This window comes from Pleurodeles waltl, chromosome 2_2, assembly GCF_031143425.1.
Source record: "Pleurodeles waltl isolate 20211129_DDA chromosome 2_2, aPleWal1.hap1.20221129, whole genome shotgun sequence".
Classification (NCBI taxonomy): Eukaryota; Metazoa; Chordata; class Amphibia; order Caudata; family Salamandridae; genus Pleurodeles; species Pleurodeles waltl.
The window spans coordinates 119,229,486-119,245,793 of NC_090439.1; the positions used below are offsets into that span (position 1 = coordinate 119,229,486).

Consider the following 16,308-nt stretch of genomic DNA (forward strand, 5'->3'; position numbering starts at 1 on the left):
AAATGCTACGAGTGGGCTTGCAGCAATGGTTGTTCCACCCACATTAGTAGCTCTGTAAACATGGCTCAGACCTGCAACTTGCCAGGCCTAAACCTTCCCATTTCTTACATGTAAGACACCCTTAAAGTAGGCCCTAGGGAGCACCATGGGCAGTGTGTAGTGCATATTTAAGGTAGGACATATACTAATGTGTTTTTTATGTCCTAACTGAAATACTGCTAAATTCGTTTTTCACTCTTGCAAGGCCTATCGCTCTCATAGGGTAACATGGGGCTGCCTTTAAATATGATTAAAGTGTAGAATCCCTTTGGGAGCGGATAGACATGTGAAGTTTGGGGCCTCTGAGCTCACAATTTAAAAATACATCTTTTAGTAAAGTTGATTTTAGAAAGTGAGCATTTTCTTGCTTGAACAATTATGTGACTCTGCCTGTTTGTGGATTCCCTGTCTGGGTCAGTTTGACAGTTGGGCTGTTTGCACCTCTCTCTAGACAGTGACACAAAGGGAGCTAGGGTGTAGCCTGCATATCCTGATGAGCCATCTGTGCTAGGAGGGAGAGGAGGAGTGGTCACTCAAAACTGAAACGGATGTGCCTACCCTCACACAATGCAGTCTCCAACTACCTGGTGTGTGTCTGGGGCCTGGCCTGGGCAAGGCAGGATTTCATAAACAAGAGAGACTTTACTTTGAAGTAAGCCAACTTCAAAGGGCAAAATGGGTATAAGAAGGGCACCCGAAACCACAAACTTTAGATCACTTCGGGAAACCAAGTGGAATCTCTGCCTGGAGAAGAGCTGAAGAGATGAGGAAGAAGAGCTGCCCTGCCTGTGACTGTGCTTTATGGAGCTATCCTGCAGTTGCTGCTTCTTCCTGTGCAAGAGGGCAAAGACTGGACTTTGTGTGCCTTCCTGCATGCGAAGAACTCTCCAAGGGCTTGAAATTGAGCTTGCCTCCTGTTGTTGAAGTCTCAGGGACAGCAAAGACTTCTCTCTGCTAGCACTTGGAGCCTCTGCTGAGATTGCTGCCCTGCTAAGTGGTGCCCTATCCAATTCCTGGAGCCTTGAAAGAAGTAACTGGCAGGCCAAGTTTGAGAAATCTATGCACAGATTGCGGTGAGGGGAAAATGTCAATGCAATCTCTGGAAAAACAACGTGCTGCCGGCTTAACAGCTGAAATCGACGCTCTGCCTGCAGCGCAGCGGGGAGATCGACGCACACGCCTGGAAAAACGATGCTGGATATCACAGCCCACACTGCGCGGTTTTTGGATCATCGTGCGGCAGGATTTCCTACGCAAACATCGCTGGGCGTGTAAAAACTACGCAAATCCTGCCCAGACCCGAGAGTGCTTGTCCGGATCGACGCATCGCTCTCCTGCGGAGAGAAGAAACGATGCACGCCGACCCGACAGAAGGAGAAATGACGCACGGTCTCGCCTGTGAGTGATATCGACACATTGCAGGCGTCTTTCGGGGCACAATTGTCCACGCAGGTTTTTTTTTATGCAACCCAGGTAGATTTTCACGCTAACAGTGTTAGCATTGTGTTTAAAAGAACATGAAGACTCTTTTTATATTTTAATTAATAACTTGACTTGTGTATGTTGAATTTTTGTTGTTTTGGTCTCGTTTTGTTTAGATAAATATTTTCTATTTTTCTAAACCTGTGTTGTGTCATTTTGTAGTGTTTTTATTAAGTTACTGTGTGTGTTGGTACAAATACTTTACACCTAGCACTCTGAAGTTAAGCCTACCTGCTCATGCCAAGCTACCAAGGGGGTGAGCTGGGGTTAGCTGAGGGTGATTCTCTTTTACCCTGACTAGAGTGTGGGTCCTTGTTTGGACAGGGGGTAACCTGACTGCCAACCAAAGACCCCATTTCTAGCAGGGTACAATTAGCTGGGAATATACCTTTCCATGGCAGATGAGGTAAGTAAAAATGCTTTCAAACGTATGTGTGTGTGATTGCGGGTGTGAGTGTGTTTATGTGAGACAGTGTGTGTGTACGTGTCAATGTGTGTGTGCAAGTATATGTGTGTGAGTGAAAGTGGAGGTCAAGGTGTGTGCGATGTCACTTCTGCTACCCCTCACATTTTGGTGAATTGACATCCATGGGTGCACGCCTGGCCAAATCTGGAGCCTTCCGACCATCAACCTCAGTGGCACTTACTCGCAGGGCTTAGATATTTTTGCATAGACAGGCATGGGTATCTTAATATGGCAGGACGTTTTCTTCCAGGGAAGTGAGGCTATAGGCTTCGCATAGCAGTTGGGCTTGTTGGCTGCCTGCCAAGGTCTAAATGTCCATTGCTCTTCAACCTAACTCCACTAAACCTCAGACTATGTCCTATGCCATTGCACCCCCGAAAAGATCATCGTCTCATTTGTATACACTCTTTATATGTATGTATAAGATATGCCGGTCATGCTGAGGTTGTATGTGATGAACTATGACACTGTTTCCTAGTTTGAATTTTGAATTCATGAGACCAGCTTTTGGAAGCATAGCATATATCTGAAATGTAATCCTGGAAAGACGAAGTGATTGTTATCAGCTTTTACTTCACCTCTGGATTGCAGCAAATTGGCCTTCATCATTTGGCCACCCCCACAGCCAGTAATGGAAGTAATGATTATCATAATTGTTATTGCCATCAAACTAACTTTTCTGCCACAGATCATTGCTCGCACAGAGCCTGCTAGATCTAACTTCAGACCTCGCAAAAGGTTATCATTCTTGAAAACCCCACAAGTATAAGACATCTTAGTCCCAGTGACCAGAATATGCCAGTGTGTGCACCTGCTTCTAAGACCCTCTGCAATGAAGCATCTGCACTGGTACCAACAGCTAACAAGCACCCACTTCTGCACCTACTTTGCAGGGGTTCAGTGGATACGTTATACATTTAAGTCTCTGTACTTATTTTTATATAAATGTATCACTGCATGTGCTGCATATCCTTAGGACCTTCGGGTTGTTTTCATCTTTGCCTGGCTCCGGGCAATGTAGATCCTAGTTGCTCTCTGTACCTTCAAATGTGCTCCAAATATACATTAAATATTAAGGTTTGGGAAATTATCAAACCCATACTGACAAATAATGATTGTTGCAGATGAATCTAATCCTTTTGGCTTTTGATAAATTCAAGACCTTAGAATGACCCTTTTGATTGTCAGGCCTATTTGGATTATTTTATGCTTCCAATCTACTGGCTTCTAGATTGTCAAGATTTGGGGACTTTCAGCTCCTGAGTCAACATTTTCAAGTGTTCGTCTAGTTCAGTACCTAGATTTAGCTCTGTTTAATTCTTTCTCAGTTGGTCAGTAAGTACATCTGTACCTTGTCGTCAGTTGGCCCTGTTTATTGATCTTTTTTTCATTCTTTCAATGAGACACAGTAGTCTGTATCGTAATATTTAGGGCCATAATCACAAAAAAGTGGTGCATCACTAGTGATATGCCACTTTTCTTGCGGCCACCTTGCGTCCCCTAATGGCACCATGGTAGCGCTGTATTTACAATACAGTGCACCATGGTGCATGTTAGGGGCAATAACATAATTATTTGACACTATTTTAACACGATATTGGGTTAGTGTAAAAAAGTTACGCTGATACAGTATAGTATTAAGAGGCCCATTTTAATACCTGCTTTAAGCAGACGTGAAAAATTACGCTAGAAATGGCGCAATGGAATCTTGTCGATTTCACTGTGCCATGTTTAGCGAGGGAACACTCCCTTTGCATACATCATGCATATGTTATGCATGAGGTGGAGCAAAGGGTTAAGAAAGGTGGCGCAAACCTAGCTTGCGCCACCTTGTAAATATGGTGCTATGGTAATGGCCCGTTAGCATCACATTTGCAGCAAAAATTTTGCCTCAAATGTGGCACTAAGGTAAATCTTGTCCTTGGTGTGTGAGGATGCTGACGACAATATTGCCTGTGTATACACCACTGATGTATTTTAGTGTGGAAAATACTGTTGTTATCCCATGTCACCACCCACCAATCAATTGAATTTGTTTTAAAATGTATTTTCTCTCAGCTTTGCTGTGAATGAAATGTGTGCCTGAATTTGTGGATGTACTATATTTTAATGAATGCAATTCCAGTAAGTTATCAGGTTTTACCTATGTTGAAGCTGAAATAGTGCTCTGAACACCTTATGTGTGTGAATGTTTCATCTGCAGGAGACATGGGTTTGGTTGAAACGGAGAAACTTATCTGAGAAAAAAAAACATACAGATATCTGGTTTACTATCCCACACGGAAATAATTACTGTTTACCTTTAACCTTCAAGGAATGATGACCACAAATTATTGCTTCTAAGCACCAGAGGTTATTTGCACTTGCCACAGGCCATCACAATATTAACTGCCAACTGTTAAGGCCGCCTTTTGTTGGCTATTGACATTTCATGGCCATTCTGGTTACCTTGGTTGTCCCTGAGGGTGAAGTTTGGGTTGTTTGCTACCTCAGGAGTCAAACTGTAATAGAAGTGGTGACCCTCCTGGGGTTCGTCCTGGTCTTTCGCTGTCAGGGTCTGAATTAGCTGGAAGAAGCATTAAACACCATTATGATATAAAAAGGTAACTGGTACTCTGACTTAATTTTTTGTAAAAGCGAAATATGCATGCATATTATAGTGAATTTATGTGAAAACAGCTTGTGAGTTCCCCACAGCATCACCCTCCACAACTCTCGCCTTATTTGGCAATGGCTCACAATTACTCAACAATATCATACATCTCTATGCATAGCGATCACTGTTGAACAAGGCTAGGCTCAAACATCGAATAACAAAGAACCATGTTATCTAAGCCCAGTGGATAAATCAGAACAGCATATGAAGAGTGAGAATAGTCCAAATCAATGACAATTTTGCAGCTGAAAATGCAGATTCCACGGTTCCCAATGCAAATTCTATATATTGAACCAATTTTGGATAGTATGACACCTCCCACAAATATCATCCTGTAATTTTAAGTCAAGCAAAATAAATATATCAAAAATCATTGCCAAAGCTATAAGGCCTTGCCTACAACAGCTATTGGCTTTGTGAATGTGTGTTAGCCATGTTGCACAGGAGCCTGGCTGCTGGGCAGCATGGCTGGCCGCTTCATGGTGGGAGGTATCATGGAGCGAGGGAAAAGGGAGACAGCTGGAAAACATGTCCTGTTATTGTGGCCTATTGCAGTGTCTCCTGGTCCCACTAACCATGTCATTTCTGTCTGCTGTCCACTTACTTCAAGCTGTGCTTCATCACTCTCCAACTTTTTAAACTGCACCCTCCAACCTGTGCCAGACCCCCTTCTTTCTTCAATGTGTATCAGGCTATCTGACTTGAACAGCGAGCCATAGCAAATGCCATTGTTTCTAGAGAGCACATTTTTATGTCACTTCCTGGGTGGCTGCTTAAAGTACGGTTAGTCTATGTGCTTTAACAGTTTTCAGAACAGTTCCTTTGGAATGTGGGTTCACTGGGTCTTCTGAAAAGGTTGAAAGAATGCTTAATGATAGATGTACGACTGAAGCACTGGTGAGCTCCCTGCAGGTCATGACCTCTGGTCAGTGCTTCTATGTTTATTCTGTGGACAGAAAGCTGCCAGAAGCCAGAAGTCACTCAGACTTCCAAATGCATGGCTTTTGGTAGCACTGAAGGCTTTAGGGCATTTCCCCTGCCGGGTTAGTGTCAGTTCTTTTTCTCCTTATAGTGGTCCCTCTTTTTTAAGGCTGCTTCACTGAAAGGAACATATGTCTTCCCTCCGCACCAGAGGATTGGTCACTGAGCTGAAACCCCACCAAGACAAATATTTTATTATTAGTTCTGCCTTGTTTGCAGCCGTTTGTAGGTTTTCAAAAATAATAATGTTATATAAATTGTCGGTGATGGCCATGCTAATGGAACATCCCACTGACAATTTTAATTTTTAAGTTTGCGCCGCTTTTGCGTCAAAAAGCAGCGCAAATGCGGCGCTAAAAAAGTATAAATATGGGCCATAATGAGGAAGGAAGTCTACAGCAGCTGACCAATTAGAAGCAAGCAAATGAGAGTGACAATGAAGCCAACCAATAAAAAACAATGGGTGGCTTCTAAGCTCACTGTTAGAAAACAAAAGATCTTTCAAGAGACAGTGCATGCACTGTCTTAGGGGAGACCAGGAAAGGAAGGAGTGATTAGGTTCAAGCAGACTGGCTTTTAGCAGTGGCTATCAATGTAGACTCGCAGCACAAAAGTAGCAATCCATTGTAATGGCAGGTCAAGGTAGTTGGAGCTGGGCTGAGCAGTGAGCACCGAAATAGGCTCTCAGGCTAGCTCTACAGCCTTTGTCATTTAGTCAGTTGGTGGAGGCTTTCTTGAATGCATTATGTTGAATGTGTCATGCCCTTATCTCCTCTTGGATACAAACTTGGTAAGGGGAATGAAACAAAGTGGTATACAGTGTGGGGAACTTAGCTACAATATATGGGTAGATTTACAAGATGTGTCTAGGGGGGACAACATGGGCATCAATTCACCAAGATCATAGGGGTAGAGGAAGTGACATCACGCACACTTTGACCTCCTCTTTCATTCACACACACATTGTTACACATACACCCAAATTCACACTTACACACACACGCTCTCTCACGTAAACACACTCTCACCCGCAAGCACACACACAACATACATTTAAAAGCATTTTTACTTACCCCAGCTGCCATGGGAGGGCATGTTCACATTTTAATTATACTATTAGTGGATTATATTTTATCATTCACTATTAGTGTAATAAAAAATTGACAGAAAACAAAGAGAGCGGAACCCCATCTGACGTCCATAGGAGGAGCTGCCAGTGTGTTCCTGGCACTGACTTTGCCACCTCTGAAGCCAGGGGTCGCACAGGCATCGCCAGGGGTTTCAAAGAGCAAGCTAGGGATCGCAGCTGCGACCGCTGGCGACTCCTAAATGACATCCATGGGGGGACAATCATCTTATAAGCATCTCATAAGCAACGTGCACAAAGGAGGCTGCAGTGCTGTAAATCCACTACATACTTAAATTGTGATGTCTTTGGAACTTGCAAGAATGTCGAAAATAATTAGATACAGTGGCTGTATTTAGAAGTAGTTTTGCTTTTAAATTGAGACCAACATTGCTTCAGAGTTCCTAGTTTTTTCCCACTGATTTGACGTTTGAATCTGAAGAAGTTAAAAACAATCATGTAGATTTCACATAGTTTTATGATTATTTGGCTGCCTCTAAGCAAAGGCTCTGTAATCTCATTATTGTCACATTCACCATCTGTTTGGGACCCACATCTCTCCTCTTCCTCATGCCATTAGGCTAAACCCAACCACTTCGCCCTGTTTCAAGTCACTGGACGTATCGACTAGCTACTGTTTTTTTCTTCCCTTTGTGTTTAGATTTGCATGAATGTGACCACAATTTGTGAGTTTGTGGGTCATCAATCTTGTCCAATGTTTAAATCTGGACCTGCGACATCACAGGGAAAGGCTGTGTATTTATATGCCTAATATTTCAGTTACACAGCAAGTCTTGCTTATTACCCTATAATGATCCACCTATTCCAAAAACAACCAGTGATCAAAATTTTGTACTCTCTTATTCTCCACCTACCTTGCTCATCAGCATTCTGTAGTCACAATTGTCTTGGACTTTTTCTACAACACTCCATTTTTGCTCCAAATAGCCAGATCATCTGCTGCTTTTGTACTGCCACATTGTTGTAGCCATGCTGGGCACTGAGAATGTACAGCCTCATCTCCTGACCTTCCGCCTTTCCCAGGTTATGGCTCATTTTTGCTATGGGTGGTAATATTCATTTTGGGCATGCTTAGAATCCAATCTCCTTTTATCTACATTCATGATGCAGACCCAGTATGTATCGACCAAGGGCCTGAGAGTGGCCTCAAACCTGATTTTGGCAGCAACAGCCTATGCATGGCAGAAGGCACATACCCACATCCCCCTACCTACACCAGAAGGCTCCACTGTGTCCTAATCCCATCCTCTGCATCAGTAAACATATTTTCTTCTGGGAGACCTGGAATGACAGTGGAATACGGTACCTCGACCAGGTCTTAACCGGTGGTGGGCTCAATCCCTTTGAGCTCTTGCAAATGGAATTTGAGATAACACCCAGTGACACCTTGAGCTATCGTCAACTATCTCACTTCCTTTGTACGGCACCCAACTGGTAGATATGGCCCTGTCTCCCATACTCCAGTAGCTCCGGGCATCCGGGCAATATAGGGGGTTGCTGTCACGTTTGTACGCAATCCTTATTAATGGTCATCACTCCCTCCCAACTCTTTCAGCCACCAGACCCTAATGGCAGCCTCTTCCCAGAGAGGCCTACACCCCAGCGGGATGGGTGTTGCTTCTTTTTTATCATGATAGAGCCCTCAGTGACTCCTGTTTGGAATTCATCTACTTTAAAGTCTTACATGACTGGTATTTGACTCCCTGGAAATTCTACAGGGTGAAACGTCTGACCCATGACTTCTATTACAGGTGGCAAGCTGCTAAATGTGATTGGTTCCACATTCTGTGGTCCTGCTCAGCCGTCACACCTTACTGGACACTTGTCTGGGACAGGCTAATGTGGTATGGGTGTCTCCAGGTTCCCTTTCCTCTCCCTCTCGCCCTCTTACATGACTTTTGTCACCTTCCTGACATGACCTCCCATGATTGCTGGTGGCTTGCCACTTCTTTCACAACAGCTAAACAATATCCTATTGTGAGCTACAATAAAATCACTTACTGACTGAATGATCAATCACACATCTTCAACACCACTTCATGGCAGGGGTTAAAACATCACTCGATTGAACCTCCCTCCCCACTGGGAGTAGGGGTATGAGATTTCACAGATGGGCAGGGTGCTGATTTACTACATGGCTAAGGTCACATTCTTGTTGATACTTGACTGTTACTTCCATCTTTGCTCACCTCCGCACTGCCCTCATCTACCTCCCCCAGGTCTCCTCCACCCATTCAGTGCTTCTTGGGCTCCTTGGAAAGGCGTGATTGTTGGATTGAAGATGTTCTCTGTCTTTGTGGACTTGGCCCCATATTTATACTTTTTAATGCAATACTGCGCAAATGCAGTTTTAAATCAAAAAGTATAGCGCCAGCTTTCGCCATTCCAGAGCTCCAGCCAGGTGCCACAATAATGGAATGCCGCAAGCCGGCGCAAAAGGTGGGCTAGCGTGAAAAAAAATGATGTTAGCTGGGTTAGAGTGGCAGCATGGGAGAAGGGGGTTTTGCACCTAAAAATGACGTGAGGCTGGTTAGAGGCAAGAAAAATGCCTCTTACCCACCTAGCGTCATTTTCTGATGCACAACCACATTACTCTTGTCTTAGAAAAGACAGGAGCCATGCCTACCACCCCAATAGCCAGCTCAGGGGACCAGTGTCCCCTGGGCATGGCCACTGTACCCTGTGCCAAGCAGGGGGGCCCAAGTTGGGCCCTCAATGGCACTTTAATTTAAAAAATTAAATACTTACCTATACTTACCCTACTTACCTGGGAAGGGGTTCCCCTTCCTCTGGTGTCCCTCTGGTGATGATGGGGGGGTTCCTGGGGCTTGAGGAGGGCACCTGTGGACCCATTCCATGGTGTTCAACCATGGAAATGGGTCCACATGTCCCCTAACGCCTGGTCTGACCCAGGCATTAAATAATGGTGCAAAGCAAGCGTTGCACCATTATTTAGTCCCTCCTCCCACTCGTGCATCATTTTATCACACAGGATAAATATAGGTTTATGGGGTTAGCACCATTTTGTAGATGGGAATTTTGTGTAAATATGCCCCTTGGCTTTTTACATATCCATGTTTGTCCAGACTCCAGTACGTGTATTCAGTGCAGCTGTATCATACTGTCTACAGAGTGCACATAGTATATTCAGGAGCTGCTTTCCACTGATTTAAATTATATCTGTTCATAATGAGTGGGACTCTGTAATCCATGTAAAAGCATCAATCTCTGATTTATTTATAATCAGCGACTTGTGATGCACCAAGTCACCCATTATAAAGCAAAGACCTCAGAACTTGAGTACTATAAGTTATTACAGTCCAGTTCTGAGGACACAATGCTTGCTTCCAGAGCCAGCAAACGAGGTGAAAAGCAGGTCAGGTCAAGGAGCATCACAGAAGCCGCTGCTTTAAGCAACGAAAACGGAACATGGCTTTTCTTTCTTCTGCTCTATTTTATTAGCTTACTATGACAAGCAGATAGAATATTTTTTTTGCATTCCTTAGCGAAAAGCTAGAATCTTTCTGCATGTTTCTACACATTCCGAGCTACTGCATCTTTTTTTTTTTTTTTTATACGGACTTGTACCAAACTGTTTCTTATATCTGTGTGCCAGAATTAGTTAACAGATTTTTGATGTGTTTCATTTTGAACTAGAGGTTATATTTTTATTCTTCATGTTTGCAAATATGCGTGCACTTTCATATAAATGAGCTATGCCCCAAGGTTTTAAGTGGTTTGTGGAAAAGGCAATGGTATAACCATGTATTATACGGGATAAAGTACCCCCAGTGTACGATAGGAAAATTGTAAGTCACCTTGGAGTTCCACAACCTTATTCAAGAACTAAGCCTTTGGCCTCATTCCTCCATAAGGCTGTGGAACTCCTCAGTGATTTGCAATATCCTTTTAATGTACGGTAGGGGTTACTTTATCACTTATGGATTTCTTTCAACAAATATCCCTTTATGGCTTTCTTATTCTCTATGTGGCACCTCGTTTTTTCAACCATACAATAAATAAATGTTGCACAAAACAATAGAGAATGTGCAGCTTTTCTGCAGTGTGTCTGATGCAGGAAAGTGGAACATCCTGTACACGGATTCAGTCGACTGTTCCTCCACAAGGAAATACAACACTGGCAGTAACAAAGGGGCATATTTATACTCCGTCTGCGCCGAATGTGCGTCATAAATTTTGACACACATTCGGCGCAAACCATGCACCATATTTAAACATTTACGCCCAAGCCAGCGGACATCAAAATCCGCGCGTGCGTCATTTTCAGGATGCAGGAAACCGCCTTGCTTTAATGATACGCAAGGTAGGCGTTCCAGTCCACAAAATGACACAAACACCTGTGCGCTGTATTTATGCTACCGCGCAAAAATCCCGCAAGGCCGGGAGGCGGGGTCGGAAAATGATGCACAGCCCGATTTGCGTAAAAAAATAACGCCTGGTTCAGGGCAGGCGTTAAAATGGGGCAAACACACCTGTATTTAATGAAAACACACAGAAGCAACAGTAGAGATTCAAAAGGAAGACATGAAGGTGCTTCTCATCCAGCGTGCACGCAGACGCAGAGCACAGGAACAACAACAGCAGCTTCCACAACACCAGCAGGGACCGCAAAGGCAACGCAGAAGGCAGGAGAGGATATTCCGCACCAGGACAACCCTTCATGGCCTCAGGGAACATGACATCATCCAGAGGTACAGGTTGAACCAGCAAGCCATTAAGCAGCTGCGGCGCAACATTGAGCCACAGTTGGCACCCAGCTTGCAGACTCCCCGCACCATCCCACCAGAAACCAAGCTGCTAGCTGTACTACACATGTTGGCAAGTGGCTCCTTTCAAACCACTGGCGCCCTGGTTGCTGGGATCTCACAACCATCATTCTCTGCCTTCCTGCCCAAGGTACTGGATGCCATCATCAGACTCACACCCCGCCACATCTGCTTCCCAAACACCCAGCAGAAGCAGCAGGAGACCAAACAGGGGTTTTACCTCATTAATGGATTTCCACACGTCCTTGTTGCCATTGACTGCACACATGTACGCCTTGTGTCACCTGCTGCAACTGAACATCTATACCCCAACAGGAAGCACACACACTCTATCAATGTGCAGGCCATTGTGGATCACCAGGGATTGACCACCAACATTGTGGCAAAGTATCCTGGGAGTGTACATGATTCATTCATCTTCCGTCACTGTACCATCAATCAACACTTCCAGGACGGACGATATGGAAATGGACTACTTGTTGGTAAGTACAGAAACCTACTTATATACACACTGCACAGCAACCCTCTAGGACAAACAACACATACACCACGACAGCGACATGTGAACAGGAACACACTGAGGTTGTAGCACCGCTAGGCATATTTGATATCCTCACCCAATGGGAGACACACCTAGGGACAAAGTAGCGTTCCAAATAAAAACTGATGCCACTCCACAGACACAAGGGGAAAATGTAAAACAACACAATGACAAACACATGGTGCCAACTGGCATGACATCTGTGACGATAAAACTCCAATAACACATCAATAACACCCAAACAAACACCCTTCCAGCCAATATGTACTGTGTAAGGGGTGTGGAATGTAATTTGCTGCAGGTCAAACACCGTGACTCACATAGCATTATGATGACTACAATAAAGGTCACATGCAATCAGTGAGGCCATTCCAATATCTCACATCACTCCTGCTCTCACATTGCCCACTACCAAGAGGCAAGTGGACTGTGCGAAGAACTTATCTTGATGGTACTATATGGAAGGTGCACATTCCTACACATACGCATTGTGACAAATTAACACACACACAACAGATGTACTGCCATACGGACCTTATGAAACTCAAACCGACAACCTCACAACCAAGTTAGCCAGCTTAACTAGACCATGTGCAGTAGTCTAGGTAGACGTTACAACCTGAGTCAACTTGCCAAGGGCAGAGAAATAGGACTGCAGTGAACTTGTCACACATGTGAAATTAGTGTACAGTCAAATGTTAAGACGTCAATGATCACAACGTATGGAGAAATTTGGCTAATTGTCACCTTGCAAAATGTGAGCGCTCACTGATGTTTAAATTAATTCAATGCATATGTCAAAAGGTATGGGATGTCCTAGTACATAGATAAAAACGTGTTACCACCACTGTCGAATTGATTCTGTGTATGGAACTATCATCTCACCCCCAGTTAAGACACAGGGACACCTGTATCACAAGTCACAATGCTAGGGAGTACACACTGTACTGCAACTCCCAAAATATACTGCTGACAACCGGTCATCAGCCAAACACTCGTTCAGCCAAGGAAACAACCCAATGCTGATGGTACATCCTAGAAGCCTAGGAATCAACACAATAACACAAACACAAATGAGTCACAGACAACACAAGAGAATTACTGCCATGCAAGGTGATATTAATGGGGCAAGCTACATCAACATGATCTCAATAATTTTCTTTCAGTTGATCAGGGGTATGGGATCCAGCCATGGATTTTGACCCCATTTGGCAACCCAAGCACTGCAGCAGAGCGTGCCTACAATGAGGCACATAGTCGAGAGGACCTTTGGCATCCTGAAGTCGAGATTCAGGTGCCTCAACATCACTGGTGGCAGCCTCCTATACTCACCAGAAATGGTCTGCAAGATCATTTTAGCCTGTGCCATCCTGCACAACATTTGTGAACGAAAGAACATTCCCCTATTAGAACCAGAGCCACAAATGCCTGAAGAGGAGGAAGAGGAGGATGCTGGCCATCAACATGAGAGGGACCAACCAAACACAGCCTCAGAATTGCGTAGGCGCCAATATATTGTCAACAATTTCTTTTGAATCAACTCACTATCACCACTGTATTAACAAATGTAAATAAACACCTATAATAATCACCATATCATGGTCTGGGTAATCATTTTTGCTCACCTTTATCTCTAACTATCAGAATAAGAGTGTAGCCTCATGGAGCATTGCTGATATATCGATCAGGACACAGAAATTTCCAAAGCAATTGTGATGCGTATTATTCAACAGTCACATTCACACACACTGTAAATGACATATATCCTGTACATTTCACCTTTGAAGGGCAATAGCAGAGGACCGCAACTATTTCACACATACATGTTGGCAACATGATTCTTTGCAGCATATGGCACACAACTAAGACACCATCAGTCAATGATGGAACAAAATGCATCATACATGAGGCAGGGGATGTGCAATTGCAACTGTAACATTAATGTATGGTCACACCCTTGACAGCAGTAACTGTTACATCACCTATCTTTGCCATGACCATGTGTGACTAGAATTCCATTTAAGCAGAACATAGAGAGCACAAGTGCCACACCTATGACAAGCATTGCGCACATAACATTCCATGTACATGTCAGCCCATGTCCTAAGTCCTGACACACCCATGTTCCCAGTCTCCCCCCACACATCTTAAGAGGTCCCTGGAATAGTAATATGTGTACCCAGATATTCCCTCCTCTACACACACACAGACTAACAATATTAATCCAGTGTGCGTCACCCTTTAGTATGGTATGCCATAGTCATTGTACATCTGTCTGCATGGACGTCAGGTTAAATAATGCACTGGCTTGTAGTCTCTAAGCCCTGTTATCACCTGTAGATTGGTTCCCATGTGAAAGATACTGTTGGCCATTTGAACTCAAATCTCACCTACAGGACTTGTGAGAAACTGATGCAGCACACACCTGTGAGCACCTCCATGCAGACCAGCCATTTGAACATGCACTGCCTTTGCAGATGCTTGGAACAGCATAGAAGCTGCCATGTTATCGATTACACTGTTATGCATTGCCAGAAAGATAAGCTGTGTAACACAGCCCTTGGGTTTATGTGTCACCTTCCAAAACACAGGACAAACACAGTTTTCCATGTCAACTGTCTTGTTCTTCCTCCGACCAGTCTTAGTCAGACCACTGAGTATGTACCTTGTGAAATTGCTGGATCCTGATTGAGCCTGCATCCTGTTAGCCTGACTGGCACCTGTCTGTGCATTACCCTAAAGGTTCCTAGTGGCTACATATGTATCATAGTTGCTTTCCCAACCCTCACATTCCTCCAGGTGTATTTTATCAGGTGGTTCTTCAATGCATACTCAAATATATTATATAGCATAATCTGCTTTTTTATCGTACCATAATTGGGAACTTGTCTCCAAATACCCAAATCATGTCCTATCCCTTGTCTGGGTCTCATGTATGCATGAGTGACAAAGTGTGACAGTGTACCATGGGCGTATGCAGAGATTGGGTATGGTGCCTCCAGCAGAACCAGCAACGTCAGATAATGTGCATGAAAAGTCCACACATGTTAGGACCATGACAGTTCACATGCTGATTCACATTGCTCACAACATATTGATGGGCCGTGCGTGGTGAATAGCTGCAAGATTAATCAGCACAGAGGCTATGATGTTCCCAGATGCAGTGGGAACTTTAGAGGCCAACCTGTGTACAAATGTTGTAATGACACCTGCTGGTACAAGAATCCTGAGATATGATCTTACTCTGCACACCAAGGTTGCCCTGTTGACAGTCTCATGACACGTCTGCAGTGACAGGGTAGGACCATCCCCATGTGGGTTCTCAAATCCTCATTGGCTTTACTTCCATTGTTCTCAGAAGGATACTCAGTAGATACAGGAATAGCCGCCACTGACTCATGACTAGACCTGGATGTAACTGTGACAACATAGACCCCTAAAAATATACAGGATTAACACTGGCCCACACACATGAACCAGACACCTCTGTGCAATTGATCACTGGAAATATGTAGCCACATGCTGCTTGGACTGCTGGTCCGCCACTGCCACAGGAGAGTTGTGGCTCTGTCATATGACCTCAACTGTGGCGTGACATTACAAATGTGGTTCATCTTTTGGCTCTCCGTGTCAATAACAAGGTACCCACTTGACATGAACAACTGTCTGCTATCTATCCGGTGCATGCTTTGTCATTTGTGGTGTTTATGTTACCCAAAAGCTAGAAAGTGCACAGAGCAGTTGTTGCTACATGTATGAATAACACATGTCCTCTCTCATTTCCACACTGACTTGCATGTGAGGGTTGGACACATTGACTCCACATGCATACAAGCATATTTTTAATAATGCATCTTGTGATGATCGCACAGTGGGTCAACAACAATATTAGTAGCCAATGCACACACATTGAGCCATAGGCATTGAGGTATTGTACTTATGTGTGCCACCTTGCTATCCTCTTGTGCAATTTGTGCAATACATATATGCAGGCCACAGGTTTGGCCAGCTATTGCGTCAGCCAAGAGTGAAAATCCTGTACATGAAGTAGCGGATCATGGTTTGCAGTAGTATGATGTGTCACATGTGCCCATACACCGTCATTCCCAAAGTGGGTGCAATCAACCAATCTCAGTATTGTCACAACTGTAATATTACATTAAAATGGTAAAATGACCCAAACCCAGTTAATGCATGAAATTTTGCCAC

The 16,308-nt window shown here is 44.0% G+C and overlaps 1 protein-coding gene across 8 annotated transcripts in view; it reads right to left on the reverse strand.

Annotated features, from left to right (window-relative positions):
- CDH20 (cadherin 20) overlaps positions 1 to 16,308 on the reverse strand; it is a 1,654,453-nt gene that overhangs the window by 24,730 nt on the left and 1,613,415 nt on the right. For all 8 annotated transcript variants that reach the window (XM_069219506.1, XM_069219508.1, XM_069219509.1 and 5 more), the window contains one exon: positions 4,436 to 4,553. In XM_069219506.1, the coding sequence (XP_069075607.1) occupies positions 4,436 to 4,553 (118 nt within the window). The remainder of the gene's footprint in view (positions 1 to 4,435; positions 4,554 to 16,308) is intronic.